Below are 13680 nucleotides of genomic sequence, written 5' to 3'. Positions count from 1 at the left end.
GTGTGGGGATCCCGGGGCCCCAGGGCTGCGGGTGCCAGTTCAGCTGGGCTCCCGGGCCCAGTGCGTTGAGCGAAGGCTTTGCCAGCACCCACTTTTAAGTCCTCACCCGACTTTTAAACGAATGATCCGCCCGGCAGGTGGGAGGGGGCTCAGCGGCGGGCGGGGCGCGTCCTTAGCGCCCACGCGGGGGCTGTCCTCTTGGAAAAGCCCTCCTCGACCTTCCCGGGCACCTTCCCGTCCTCGGCTCGGAGGTGCCCAGGGCCTTTGACCGCCCCCCGCCGCGCGCCAGCCCCAGTCGCTGTCCCGGTACTTGGGGAAGTCAGGAGCCCGGTTTGTCCAGCCGTCGACCCGCGTGTGGAGCACCAGCCTCTCCCCCTTCCGGACTCGCGCCATCCTGGGGCGCCGTCCCTGGCGGTAGCCTCGGGTGCTCGCTGTACTGGCCCGCCCCTCCCTTGTGGATGCAGCCCAGGAGCCCGCCCATCTGCGGGCATCCTGCCCCATCGCCCCCAAAACCCAGAGTCGACGCGTCTGGAGGCGCTTTCCTCTCATGGACGCGGCCCCTCCTGTTGCTTCCTTCCTAGCGCAGCACGGGGCCGAACAGCCCAGGCGATCATCCGGGCCCCTGGTGGGGAGCGCTCGCTGCACCCCGCCCGCGAGGTGCTTCTCCCAACCCCCCGGGCTTCTCTCCCCATCTTTCTCCTCGGACCGACGACCCGCCTCCCGAGAGGCCCAGGGCGTGATGGCACTGAGGGAGGGAAGGAGGCCAAGGTCGTCCTTGACCCGGGGCTTCAACGCAGGGGTGTGCTGCGCTGGTTACGAACGGTTCTGGCTGTGTCCCGTCCAAGCTTTGGAGGAAGGACGTGCTAGAACAGTGGTTCTCCTCATGCGGTGACCCCCAACCATAACATTATTTTCGTTGCTTCTTCAGCACTAATTTTCTAATGGTCTTAGGCGACCTCTGTGAAAGGGTCTTTCGACACCCCCCACCCACCCAAAGGGGTCGCGACCCACAGGTTGAGAACCGCTGTGCTAGCAGGAGGAGTTGGAGAGCATCCTCCAGGATGCTGGGCATGGCCTCCTCCCCCAGCCCAGCCCAGACCTGGACCCAGAGCCTTCCTGAGTACTGTTAATAATTGGGTCAGGGAAACATCTTGGAAACGACCCCCCATACATACCTCACCCCTTTCCCACTGAGGCGGCCCCAGGAATTTAACAGCAGCCAGCCTTCTTCCCCTGGCTCTTCCAAGGGCCCTCTCCTGAGGGTGTCCTGGGTTGGGCTCTCAGGAAGGGGAATCAGCAGGTGGGAACAGGAGGCTGCTCAGAGCTGGTGACATTCTGTGGCTTCCCTTGCAGAAGACATTCCCACCATGTCTCAGAATGGATACCTTGAGGATATAGGTGAGTGAGGGCGGGGCGTTGTGGGGGTTGCTGCTGGTGGGGGTGTATACAGAGAGAGAATGAACTGCTTAATCAGAAATCTCTAGAGGGCCTGACTCACCCCGCTCTGCTTGGGACCAGTGTACCCAGCTGGGTGCTGGGAAGCGATGGCATCTTCCCCACTAGCAGGTGTGGCACGGGCCAAGTGGCAGCTGCAGGTCCCCTATTGGACCTGTAGTGCAAGGAGGCCCAGCTCCTGACCATTCCAAGCTCTCCCATGGTTCTTGCCCACTATGACAATACTTTGGTTATCTGTCCAGCATTAGGCGAGTAGTATAGTTGCCCGTTTTCTTCAGTCCCCTCCCAGCCCTATGAGCAAAGGCTGCTGTTGCAACCCTTAAATGTAATATTACTGTGACTTGGTTTCCCCTACTTTCACCATCTAGCTCCCCTGCCATGGCTCTGGTCTGCCCTGTCCCCAGGCCCGTGAGAGGGGTGTTGAATAAGACGGCTTGGTCATAGTGGTGAACCCAAGGTCCCCATGGCATGGGGCACTGGTGGGCAGATTAGGTATGTGACTGGGCTATAGGATGGAGGGGGTGGGGACATGGCATCCCAGGAGTTCTATAGGGACCTGGTGGTATCCACTGGGCAAGCCCTGCCAAGAAAGGGCCGAGCCCAGGGTCGAGGGAGAGAAGATGGGGTCAGTGTGTGAGGGGCAATGAGGAAGAACAGTAGGCGCTGGTGAGGAGGGCAGAGGGGAGCTCGGGGCAGGCTGGAGCGGGCCTGGATTACGGAGGGAGATGTTTGGGATGACCTGAGCACGGCATCAAAAGCAGGAACATTTTGACATACTAGCTGTTCTCGGGTTCAGCGCAGACCCAGGGGGCCTTGTGGTGGAAGGCCTCCCCCCACTCCTGCTTTGCACAGGACACTGGGGGAACAACAGGGCCTGGGGTGTGCAGAGGAAACTGGCTGGTGTGAATGGAAGTGAGTCAGGGTGCGTGTGAGTCATGGCTGGCAGGTGGAGACATGCTACTGTCCCTCCATAGGTGTTTGTCAGGCAGTGGTGGGGCCCGGGCTGTAAGAGCCCTTGCCCTGGGAGTACACGGGCGGGGTGGGGAGAGGACCACGGGACAGTCAGGAGAAGGAGGTTCTGGCTGGCCCAGGAGGGAGGCAGGGCCCTCGGAGAACTCCCCAGAGGAAGTGGGATGTTCTCCTGATTCTTTCCCTTCCCCATCAGCTTATTACCAACAAGCTCTGGTCCAAGCCCATCTTGAAGTTGAATGCAAACGTCTTAATATATCTCAGGTAGTGCACCTTTCTATGCATAAGACAATTTAAAGAAATACTTCCAGATACCCTAAGACAGCTTTAACACAACACCAAAACCCACCACCATGGAATCGCTTCTCACTCATAATAGGATGTTTGAGGCTACCAATCTTTACAGGAGCAGACAACCTCAACTTTTCACTTGCAGAACCTCGGGTGGGTTTGAACCCCTGACTTTTCAGTCAGCAGTCCAGCGCTCACCCCAGCTGTGCTGCCGGGGCTCCTGTTTAACATCATGGTGCAGCACTACTAATAATACTGCTTCGTTGCAAAGTAGTCTCCTTTTGTTATCATGCACTGTTGTACTCACCTCGAGTTTTTATGATGGTTTTGTAACCCGGGGACTGCCTGTCCCTGGAGGAGGGGTGTAAGTGGGCCTTGAAAAGATGCTCCAGGGGCAGAGTGCTGGCCTGGGGGTACTGGCCAGCTGGCTTGAGTAAGGTGCTATGGAGGTGGGAAGAGGTACTGACACTGAGGTGCCGGGAACCAAGACAGGGCTGGCTCAGCCCTGACAGCAGAGGTTGCAGGGAACCGCACATGGAGGGCTCGGGTCTGGACAAGAGTAAAAGCACCCTCCCTGGAAGTCAGCCTGTGGGGGACTGGGGAGGGAGAGAGGCTGTGCTGTGGAGCCGTTACAGGAGTTGAGGGTCATCTAAGAAGTGGGGAGCAGTCTCTGTCGTAGAGGGGGTCCCACATCCTACGGATGGCATGGGGGAGGGACACGATAAGGCCAAGATGAGATGTCTTCTGGAGTGTGTGTGTGTGTGTGTGTGTCTCATGCCTGAACGCATTCCCCCCTCCTCCCCTCACCCCCTCCATCGCATGGTTCTCTGGCTGTCTTTGGCCCCCTGGGCCTGGCCTGGTGGCTGGCCCGGGTCTCAGCCTTGGTACTTCACCCGACACGCTCTCTCACTTGGGGAGTTGGGGGAGGGCTGGATGCTTTCCTAGGGACCCCTTCTGGGGAGCCTGGTGGGCTTGGGTCTGCTGGCTGGGGCGTTCTGGGAAGGCCAGGGTCAAGCATCTCCTCTGAGCTCTGTGCCCAGTGTGAGTGCCTCACGGCTGGCACAGCCCAGCTGCGGAAGGGTGGGGACGCCAGCCATGCCACCTGGGCCCGAGGCAGCCCCGAGCCCTGCTCCATCTCCAGGAGTTTCTCTCTCTCGGCAGGAGCCTGAGCCTGCAGGAGAGCCCCAGGCCCCTGCCCCTTTCCGGTTAGGGGCTCTCCCTCCGGAGGGTAGCCCTGATGGTCCAGACTTTGTGGGTTTTCTCTGGTGGTGGTTGGGGCTCCAGGGTACCTGAAATGTGACACGGACGATGTCTCTGAAGCCCGTGGGGAGAGCCTGGGGGACGATGCCGGCGACACGGTCAACTCCTCCATCGTGTCTGGCGAGAGCATCCGTTTTTTTGTCAACGTCAACCTGGACATGCAGCCCTCCCAGGCTGGTATGGGAATGCCGTGGGGGTGGGGGGCTGAGGGCCAGGTGGGGTGGGACCTTGAACGCTCTCCCCCCATTCTCTTCAGCTGAAAATGAAGCCTCTGGTGGCTGCGTGCTCCTGCACATCTCCCGAAAGGTGAGGGCCTCTTGGGCAGAGAGCTGGTCCTGGGGGTGGAGGAAGCGGCCCTTCCCCTCCGCCCTTGCCTCCCTGATGGGTGTCTGCAGAGGGCTTTCAGGCCCAGCTGAGGCTACATGGTGGGGGTATCCTCACTGGATTTCCTCTCCTCAAAGGAGTGGAGAGAGCAATGGGTTCTGGTGGGCAAGGGTAGCCAAGGGCCACCAGGGAGGAGCTGGGGCAGCATTGGAAGATCTCCCTCTCACCGGCCGGTGTGATTCTGTGCCCGTGGTCCCCGCAGTACCTGAAGTTAAAGAACTTTGAGGAGGAGATCCGCGCGCACCGAGACATCGATGGCTTCCTGGCCCAGGCCAGCATCATCCTGAATGAGCCGGCTACCTCCCTGGACGACGTGCTGCGGGCCATGCTGCGCCGATTCACCCAAGACCCCAACCACGCCGAGCCTGGCTGCGACTTAGACCTGTTCATGACCTTACTCTTCACAGACGCTGGAGCCCCCCTGGAGGGTAATGGTAAGGCCTGTCCACTCCCTGGACTGGGGGGAGCTGGTCAGGGCAGCAAGGCGGACCGGCCAACTCACTGACCTCCCTACCCCTCCGCTGTATCTGTGTCCAGTCCACCTGTTGTCAGACACCATCCAGGGGGTGACCGCCACGGTCACAGGGGTGCAGTACCAGCAGTCGTGGCTCTGCATCATGTGAGTAGTCAGACCACAGCTGGTGACGTGTCATGTTGGGGCCTCCAGATGCCGGCCTGCCCACCCTGGGCTGTTCACTCATGTTTGGGAGATGGGGAAAGGGGAGAGGGCTCTGGGCACTTGATCCTACCTCCCTTCCTTCCCCTTCCCCTCCCACTGAAGTCACCAGGGGTCAAGGTCAGGGGCTCCATGGGGGGAGGCCCAGCACCCAGAGTGGCAGCTGTGTTTCCTGTGCCCTCCCTGGCCCCGGCAGCTGTACCGTCAAGGCCCTGCAGAAACGGCACGTGTGCATCAGCCGTCTGGTTCGCCCCCAGAACTGGGGGGAGAATTCCTGTGAGGTGCGCTTTGTCATACTGGTGCTGGCCCCGCCCAAGATGGTGAGTTGGGGCTCTGAGGCAGGTTCCGTTCCTGGGGGGGTGGGTTCCAGGTCACCCTGCCCACTCGGTGTGGACACCGTTCCCCTGTGCTGACCACCCAGCCGTCCTGGTCTCATCCTCAGCCCGGCCCTTCCTCTCTGCACTCCCACGTCCTTGTCAGGGGCTACGCATGTCGTTACCCAACCCAGAAGGGGCGGGTTGTTTTCCTCAACTGCAAACCAGAACCCACCACTTTAATTAGCCAGTCAGAGTGGCCTCTCTTGACCCTAATCTTTCTCCTGGTCACCCTGCTGGGTTGTTGGCTGGCCAGGAAACCCCCGCTGCATCCTGCCCTGCACACAGCCCTGCTGCGGGGGAGTGTCGGCTCTTGTGGGGCCCGTAGCTGGCACAATCTGGAGAGTTTTTCTAAGGAAAAGAACTCTATAAAAGAACATTTTTAAGTGAATTAGGTGAACGCTTACAGAGCAGAGCATAATTTTCCACTCAACAATCCACGCACGTTCCGATTCAGCGTCTCGGTGGCAGGCCCTCAGCCTACCGTCACTTCGCCCACTTCCTCCTGTGCCTCTGTTTCCATTCCTCCTCCTCCTCTCCCAGTCCTCCGAACCTTGACCTTGGGTGAACGCTGCCCTTTTGGTCGCAGATGATTATTCCAACGTGTTCCCCCGGCTGAGTTCCATTCCAGGCCAGGGCGAGACTCTTAGTAGTCCCTCCAGTCAACATCCGACCAATAAGCTTCATCGCTTACGATTTTGAGTTTTGTTCCAAGTTTTTCCTCCAATCCATCCTGGATCTTCTAATGGGATCCTTTTCAAAAGAGTCAGCAGTGGTAGCCGGGCACCGCCTAGCTCTGCTCGCCTCGCGGTGTGGAAACTAAGGTTTGCATGGCCCTTGAGTCCATTGGACACATTGCTTTAAGGGAAAGAGCTTTAATAATCCTGGAGGCTTCAGCTTCCAATGGCTTCTGAATGTGTCTACGCCTGCCTCTGGTCCAGAACCACAGCTCCGTATGCGCACGTCCCTTGGGCTTTTTCCTCAGAAAGAACTTGCTGAGGTAATGTCTCTCCCAACGAACTTCTTTTTTCTAGCTGCGTTTGTAGTTCACTGCCACTTACTGAATTTATGAAGAAGCTCCAGAAAGCGTGTGGGGAAATACCATTATCTTTTAATTCCATCTCCCCCCACAAACCTTTTGAAGCCTCCTTGTATATATTTTTGTAATCAGCATTATAATCAAAGTGCAGAATTTTCCATCACAAGATCTCAACAGGCTCCCCTCTGTATAGCCACGCCCAGTCTCCTCTTCCCACCCCCACCCCTGAACCCCTGAATCCCTGGCAATGACTCAGCTATTTCCCATCTATGCAATTCTGTCCATTGGAGAACATTTTACAAATAGAATTCCCTACCATGTGACTTTTAGCGAGTGGCTTGTTTTCCCTCGGCATCATGTCTCTGAGGTCCATTCAGGTTATTCCGTGCGTCCGTCTGTTCCTGCCTGTAAATCGCTGCTGGGGGCTCGTTGTACAGAACACTGCAGTGTAACCATTCGCCTGCTGGTTCCCAGTTCAGGGCTGTTCCAGCACAGCTGCTGCCAACCCTCGGGTGCCGCGGTTTGCACCGGCATGCGTGACCATGTCTCTGGGAGAGGGGCCGGGTGTAAGGTTACTGGGCAGCAGGTTCCATGTCTGTGCAGTCTTGGTAAGCGGTTCTCCAGGTGGGCTTACATTCCACCAGCAGTGTGTACGTGGGAAGCTTTCTTCACTTCCTCGCTGCCATGTGGTGCCGTGTTGTCACTGCTTTATGTTTTAGCCATTCTGATAGGTGTCCAGTGATCTCTCAGCTGGCTTTTCATTTGGGTTTACCTGATGGCTGATGTGAAGAGCCTTGGGGTAGCAGGTGACACGTTGGGCTGCTAACCACAGGGTCAGCAGTTGGACTCACCAGCCACCCTCTCTGTGGGACGAGGCTTTCTGCTCCCTTACAGAGTCACAGACTGGGAAATGCACAGGGGCAGGTCCACCTGTCCTACAGGTCCCCGTGAGCCAGAAGCACCTAGGCGACAGGGCTTGCTTTGGTTTGAATGAGGGAAAGCGAATGTTCGTGTGCCTAAATGCCATCGGTTCACCTTGTTGGGTGAGATGTCTCTTCGTGTCTTTTGTCCATTTTCTCACTGGGTTTTGATGTGGAGTTTTCCGTTGTTCCGGATTCCAGTACTTTGTCAGATAATGTGGTTTGCAAATAGGCCTTTCCAGACTGTCGCCTGGCTTTTTCATTTCAAAGAACAATAGTTTTAAATTTACAGACAAACTGAAACAAAAGAACGGAGTTCCCCTGTGTCCTGCGCCCATTCTTCCTTGTTATTCACACCTCTCTTTGTTTTGACACGTTGTTTACCGTCATGAAGCAAGGTACGGGCCATCATCACTGACTGCAGCCCGGTCCCTTTCTGTCCTGGGCATCCACGCGGGCGCCGGCACCACACGTAGCAGCTGTGTCTCCATAGGCTCATGTTGGCTGTGGCCGCGTCCCACACTGTCCTTATGTCTGCTGACCCTGACAGTGGGGGAGAGTATGGGTCAAGGGGCTTGTGGGATGCCTACTCCTGAAATCTGTCTGGTGCCTTCCTGATAAAGCCCAGGTTCTGGGCTTGGGCGAGAAAGACACAGGTGAAAGCATCCCTTCCGTTCCATCCTGTCAAGGAGATCTGTACAATTAACACGATCGAACGGCTATGGATGCTGACCTTGCCCACCTGGCCGAGTATCGCTAATCAGGTTTTCTCACTGAAAAGTTTCTGCCCCACACACACCCCACACACACACACACACACACCACCACCATACCATCGGTAAAGTCCTCTGCTGTGCATCCTCTAAGGAGTCCTGCTCTTTTTCCTTGTGAGAGCAGCTTCTCCATGACTGGTAGGAATGCTTCTGCATCTTCCGGAGGGCTTTGTAGGCTCGCTGTGGACCTCCCCATGGTTCAAGAGGAGGCACGCTTTGTATAAGTGGCAACTTGTGGTCAGAGAGGGTGGCAGAATGGTGGAAGGTGGCGCCATCTGTGGGAGTCTTGGGACTGGTCACCCAGCCCCTGACTCCTGACTCCTCCTTGGGAACGGAGGCTGTTGGGAAGATGACAGGCAAACAGAGAGAACTGGTCCCTCCAGGACTATGGCATTAAGTCCACAAAGGGATGGACACTGGCAACGCTAGACAAGTGGCCTTGCAGAGGCAGAAGGACAGGCGACTTGCCCTGCAGGCGGGGAGACGGTCCACTGACTGCTTTAGAGTAGAGTCCAATTTGTGGGACCCTGAGGGTGAGAGTGGAGCTGCTCCCTGGGGTTTCTTGGCTGTCATTCTGCAAGCCCACTGCCATCGACTCAGTGCCGACTCTCAGCGGTCTGATGTGAGGTTTCTGAGATGGTAAATCTTCACAGGAGGAGCCAGCCCCATCTCTCTCCTCTGGATCTCAGCTGGTGGGCCGTTAGCCACACAGCACCACCAGGGCTGCCATCTTTAGGGGCAGTAAACTACCAGACCTTTCTGCAGCAGCATCAGTGAGCGTGTTTGGACTGTGAACCTTGCGGTCAGTTAGTAGTCACGGACAACATCCAGGAACCTGGATGGGCCTGCCCCCTCCGGGAATCGGGTACAGGAGCCGAGTGCGGTAACACTGGCAAAACGCAGGTGTCATGATTATACGGTTTTTGTTGCTTCGGAAGTGACTCATCCCTGAGTTTTTATAGAGAAAAAGATGGGCTCCGTTGCCGTGGTGTCCAGCTGATGCGGTGGGCCTTGTGGGAGCCGAAGGAGCTTGCTGCCCTGCTGGGGGTGCTGGCCACATGCTGAGGGCCTCCAGGACCAGGCATCCTCGCTTCATAGGACACCTTGTCCTGCTTCTCACCCCTCCCCAGAAAAGCACCAAGACGGCCACGGAGGTGGGTCGCACGTTTGCCACCATGTTCTCGGACATCACCTTCCGCCAGAAACTCCTGGAGACCCGCACGGTAGAGGAGTTCAAAGAGGCCCTGGTGCACCAGAGATACCTGCTCACCATGGTGAGCCAGCATCGGCACAAGTCCCTGCCGGTGAACTGCAGCACACACTCCGTAGGCCACAAGCTCCTGAAGGTGCGGGGTGGGGCTGGAGGGGGCGGAGGGCAGGGCAGCCTGGCTGGGTCAGGGGCGTGGCCGGGCAGGCCTCCCATCACTCTGTCCTTCCCCCCTCCCCAGCGCCAGGACTTCCTCGCTGTAGGGAAAGGCATCCGGGATGACATCGCGCGGCGGTTCCCTGTGTATGCCCTGGACTTTACTGATGGTATGTGGGTCCGTGGTCTGGGCTCCCACCCAAACTTGGGCTTTTCACACCTGCAGACCACAGGGCTGGGCTGGCTAGCACCTGCGACAAGCCCCCTGTGCTGCCCTCCCCACCTCCCTAGGCATAATCGGGAACCACAAAGCCATAGGCAAGTACATCACCACCACCATGTTCCTCTACTTCGCTTGCCTTCTGCCCACGATTGCCTTTGGCTCCCTTAACGATGAGAACACCAAAGGCGCCATTGGTGAGGGGGCCAGGGGCTGGAGGGTGGGTGGGTGGGTGGGTGGTCCCAGGCCAGCAGTGCCAGCCTGATGTTCCTTCACCCACAGACGTGCAGAAGACCATGGCTGGGCAGAGCATCGGGAGCCTCCTGTACGCCCTCTTCTCTGGGCAGCCGCTGGTGGTGCTGCTGACCACTGCCCCCCTGGCCCTCTACATCCACGGTGCGACGGGAACCAAGACGGGCTGGGTGCTCAGTGTCCCTGGCCCAGCCCCCTGACCCCACCCCTGCCCGCTGCCTGCAGTGATCCAGGGTATCTGTGAGGACTACCAGCTGGACTTCAAAGCCTTTTACGCCTGGACGGGCCTTTGGAACAGTTTCTTCCTTGCGCTCTATGCCTTCTTCAACCTCAGTCTGGTCATGAAACTCTTCAAGAGGTGATGGTGGGGCCTGCTCTGGGTTGCGAGAACCTTCCAGTGGGAGGGAGAACAAGGCTGGGGGACCTACTGGTCAGCCTCGCGACTAGACTAGAGTGGAGTGGATGGCAAGCCTGGGACCCTAGTATGTGCTGCTCCTGGAACCCCCCCATCTCAGCAGGCCCTGCCTGCCCACAGGTCCACAGAGGAAATCATCGCCTTGTTCATCTCCATCACGTTTGTGCTGGACGCTGTCAAGGGCATGGTCAAAAGTGAGTGCCCGTGAGTGTGTGGCTGTGCACATGGGGACAGGCCGGCAGAGGAGAGGGAAGTGAGTCTGCAACAGGCAGCTCCACGCGTACTGAGCCCCACCTGCTGTGGGGATGGAGCCGAGGGCCCTCTTCTGGTCAAGAGGGGCTGTGGCTAGGCAGAGTAGTGGGCCTGTGTTCTGGAGGGTGCTAGCAGCTCCAGGCGGGAGCAGGGCTGGGAGAGGTGTGCTGGGCAGGGCAGCTGGAACAGGAAGAATGGCAACATGGGGGAATGGCGGGTTGAAGGAGCAGATAAGTGGGGCTCAGGCCAACAGCTAGCGCCACCTCCCACTCCTTTCCCTGCCTCTGTGCACACTCGGGGCCATGCATGTGTCTGCCCCCTGCCCTGCCCCTCACCCACGTCTCAATTCAAGTCCCCGCGCCCTCCCCAAGAGCCTCCCATCAATCCCCAGAACTCCTATCCTCCTCCCTCCAGGACCCATCTCCTTCCCCTCGGGGCCCCCACCCTCCCCACGGGGCCCCCCCACAACCTGGAGGAAGCTGGGCCCCAACCTCCCAGAACCCACATGGCTGAGGAGGCCCGTGCCCCCAGTCTTCAGGAAGTACTACTACAGCCACCCACCTGGTGACCACTCTCCAATGATGACGGCGTCCCTGGTGAACCTGCTGAGCTTCAACGGCAGCCTGACCGCGGAGCTCAACACCAGCCTCCTGGCCGAAGCACCGTCGCTGACAGCGGAGGGCAGCCACGTGCACGGAGGCCGGGACACGGCCGTGCTCAGCCTGCTCATCATGCTGGGCACCCTCTGGCTGGGCTACACCCTCTACCAGTTCAAGAGGCGGTGAGGGCAGTGGGCCCAGGCTAGTGGGCGGGGCCGGCCGCCCCACAGCCGGCAGCTGACCCCTCCCTCCGCCTTCAGCCCCTACCTGCACCCCTACGTGCGCGAGATCCTGTCGGACCTGGCCCTGCCCATTGCGGTCCTCACCTTCTCCCTCATCAGCTCCTACAGCTTCCAGGAGATAAAGAGTGAGTGAGGGGGCGACGAGGGGGAGGGGAGGGTGACTGGGGGCCCGCGGGGGGCGGGGGCCAGCAGCACTGAGCAGGAGGCGGTGCCCTGCCGCAGTGAGCAAGTTCCGCTACAACACCAGCGAGAATCTGTTTGAGATGGCCCGGATGGACCTGCTGTCCCTGGGAGCCGTCAGCAGCGCCATGGGCCTCGGCTTCCTGCTGTCCATGCTCTTCTTCATCGAGCAGAACCTGGTGGCGGCCTTGGCGAACTCGCCGGAGAACAGGTACCCCGTCAGCGTTGGGGTGCGCGCGTGCGTGCATGCGGGAAGGGGAGGAGGGCCCAGCAGGGCTGGACCCAGCCGGGTTCGTCTGCCTCAGGCTGGTGAAGGGCACCGCCTACCACTGGGACCTGCTGCTCATCGCTCTCATCAACACGGGGCTCTCGCTCTTCGGGCTGCCCTGGATCCACGCCGCCTACCCCCACTCCCCGCTGCATGTGCGCGCCCTGGCCTTCGTGGAGGAACGCGTGGAGCACGGGCACATCTGTGAGACGTGAGTGCATGGCATGGCGGGGAGCACCTGGGCACGGAGCACCTCGGGGCCTCAACCCAGACGTGACCCGCTGTCTGGGGGGCCACCCACGCAGGATTGTGAGCGTGAAGGAGACGCGGTTGACCTCTCTGGGCGCCAGCATCCTGGTGGGCCTCTCGCTGCTGCTGCTGCCCTTCCCGCTGCAGTGGATCCCCAAGCCTGTGCTCTACGGCCTCTTCCTCTACATCGCCCTCACCTCCATCGACTGCAACCAGCTCTTCGAGCGCGTGGCCCTGCTGCTCAAAGAGCAGGTAGGGTCCGGGCTGGGAGCCAGGCCGGGCATGGGCTCCTAGCCCCAGGCCTCACCACATCTGCCCCTGCCACCCTCAGACAGCCTACCCGCCCACGCACTACATCCGGAGAGTGCCCCAGAGGAAGATCCACTACTTCACAGGCCTGCAGGTCCTGCAGCTGCTGCTGCTCTGTGTCTTCGGCATGAGCCCCCTGCCCTACATGAAGATGATATTTCCCCTCATCATGATTGTCATGATCCCCATCCGGTATGGGCGGGCCCTATGGGTGGGGGAATGGCAGGATGGGCGAGGGCGGGCCTAAAGCAGCTGGTCCTACCCCAGCCTGTGGGTGGGAGGGTGCAGTGGGCAGGAGCCCAGCCTAGCGTGAGCATCAGATGGGCTATGGAGAGGGGTGGATACCTTCTTTGCCCACCCTGTGCTCATTGCTCCGGCCCCTCTCCCCATCCAGCTACAACCTGCTCCCCCGAATCATTGAAGCCAAATACCTGGACGCTATGGATGCCGAGCACTGAGGCAGCGACTGGCAGGCTCTGGCCATGCCCCTTTGCCCATCCCTCCCTCTTCGCCCAGTCCGGCTCTGTGGGGAGGTGCGGGTGTCTCGGTGTTGCTCTGCGCTGCACCCTCACCCAGCTGCTCGGCAGGCCTGGATCGTCTGGGCAGGGTGAGCGTCACTGGTGTGTGCCCACCCTCCCCACCCCCCATCCCATTAACCTTTAGGTTTGGGTCACTGCTCAGGGCAGCTTCCGCCAAGGTGGGACTTAAGCAGGACAGGTTTTCTTTTGATAAAAGAGTCCGTGCCTGAAAGAGAAACCGTTTCCTTGATTGTGTAAGGAACTTGCTGAACGCACATGAGAATAAAGCTCCTGTTTCTATGCCTTGCTGTGCTGCCTCCGTCCCTGCTGCCTCGCCCCAGCCCTGAGGGAAGGGAGACGGATGAAAGGGGCCTTCGGTGCTGAGTGCCACGGAAAGCGGTCGCCGTCCGTCCTCATGGTTGGTGTGCAGTGACTGGGGAACCAAGCGGCTTTTGCACTGCTGTGTGATGGGAGGTGCGGGAACTGACCCTGCGCTTAGAGGGCTTGGGCTCAGGCTCAGGCATGGGGAGTCCTGGCTGCTAGCAAGTGGGGCACATGGCAGGTGGGGGGGGGGGGCCGATCTGAGCTGCCCATGATGGACCCTGTGACTCCCGTCAGATCAGGCTGCTGAGGAGCCACCTGGGGGACTGAAAACAGGCAGAGTCAGAGCAG

General features: G+C 59.4%; 1 protein-coding gene across 2 annotated transcripts in view; it reads left to right on the top strand.

Annotated features, from left to right (window-relative positions):
- Window positions 1-13308, top strand: part of SLC4A11 (solute carrier family 4 member 11) — a 14290-nt gene extending 982 nt beyond the window's left edge. The window contains exons 2-20 of one of the 2 annotated variants that reach the window (XM_045295309.1): window positions 1354-1398; window positions 4000-4152; window positions 4232-4281; window positions 4562-4793; window positions 4897-4978; window positions 5232-5355; window positions 9272-9487; window positions 9590-9674; window positions 9796-9921; window positions 10007-10120; window positions 10202-10334; window positions 10512-10585; window positions 11175-11424; window positions 11503-11609; window positions 11707-11875; window positions 11970-12143; window positions 12238-12433; window positions 12513-12682; window positions 12885-13308. In XM_045295309.1, coding sequence (XP_045151244.1) covers window positions 1368-1398; window positions 4000-4152; window positions 4232-4281; window positions 4562-4793; window positions 4897-4978; window positions 5232-5355; window positions 9272-9487; window positions 9590-9674; window positions 9796-9921; window positions 10007-10120; window positions 10202-10334; window positions 10512-10585; window positions 11175-11424; window positions 11503-11609; window positions 11707-11875; window positions 11970-12143; window positions 12238-12433; window positions 12513-12682; window positions 12885-12948 — 2550 coding nt within the window. In that variant the 5' untranslated portion in view covers window positions 1354-1367 and the 3' untranslated portion in view covers window positions 12949-13308. The remainder of the gene's footprint in view (window positions 1-1353; window positions 1399-3999; window positions 4153-4231; window positions 4282-4561; window positions 4794-4896; window positions 4979-5231; window positions 5356-9271; window positions 9488-9589; window positions 9675-9795; window positions 9922-10006; window positions 10121-10201; window positions 10335-10511; window positions 10586-11174; window positions 11425-11502; window positions 11610-11706; window positions 11876-11969; window positions 12144-12237; window positions 12434-12512; window positions 12683-12884) is intronic. The other variant, XM_045295310.1, reaches the window with a different exon arrangement.
- The last annotated feature ends 372 nt before the right edge of the window (window positions 13309-13680 follow it).

This window comes from Echinops telfairi, unplaced genomic scaffold (genome assembly GCF_000313985.2).
Source record: "Echinops telfairi isolate 266 unplaced genomic scaffold, ASM31398v2 ScPeMD7_5592;HRSCAF=6446, whole genome shotgun sequence".
NCBI classification, from domain to species: Eukaryota; Metazoa; Chordata; class Mammalia; order Afrosoricida; family Tenrecidae; genus Echinops; species Echinops telfairi.
The sequence above is the reverse complement of the archived record's forward strand: the minus strand, read 5'-3'. Positions and strand labels throughout refer to the sequence as shown.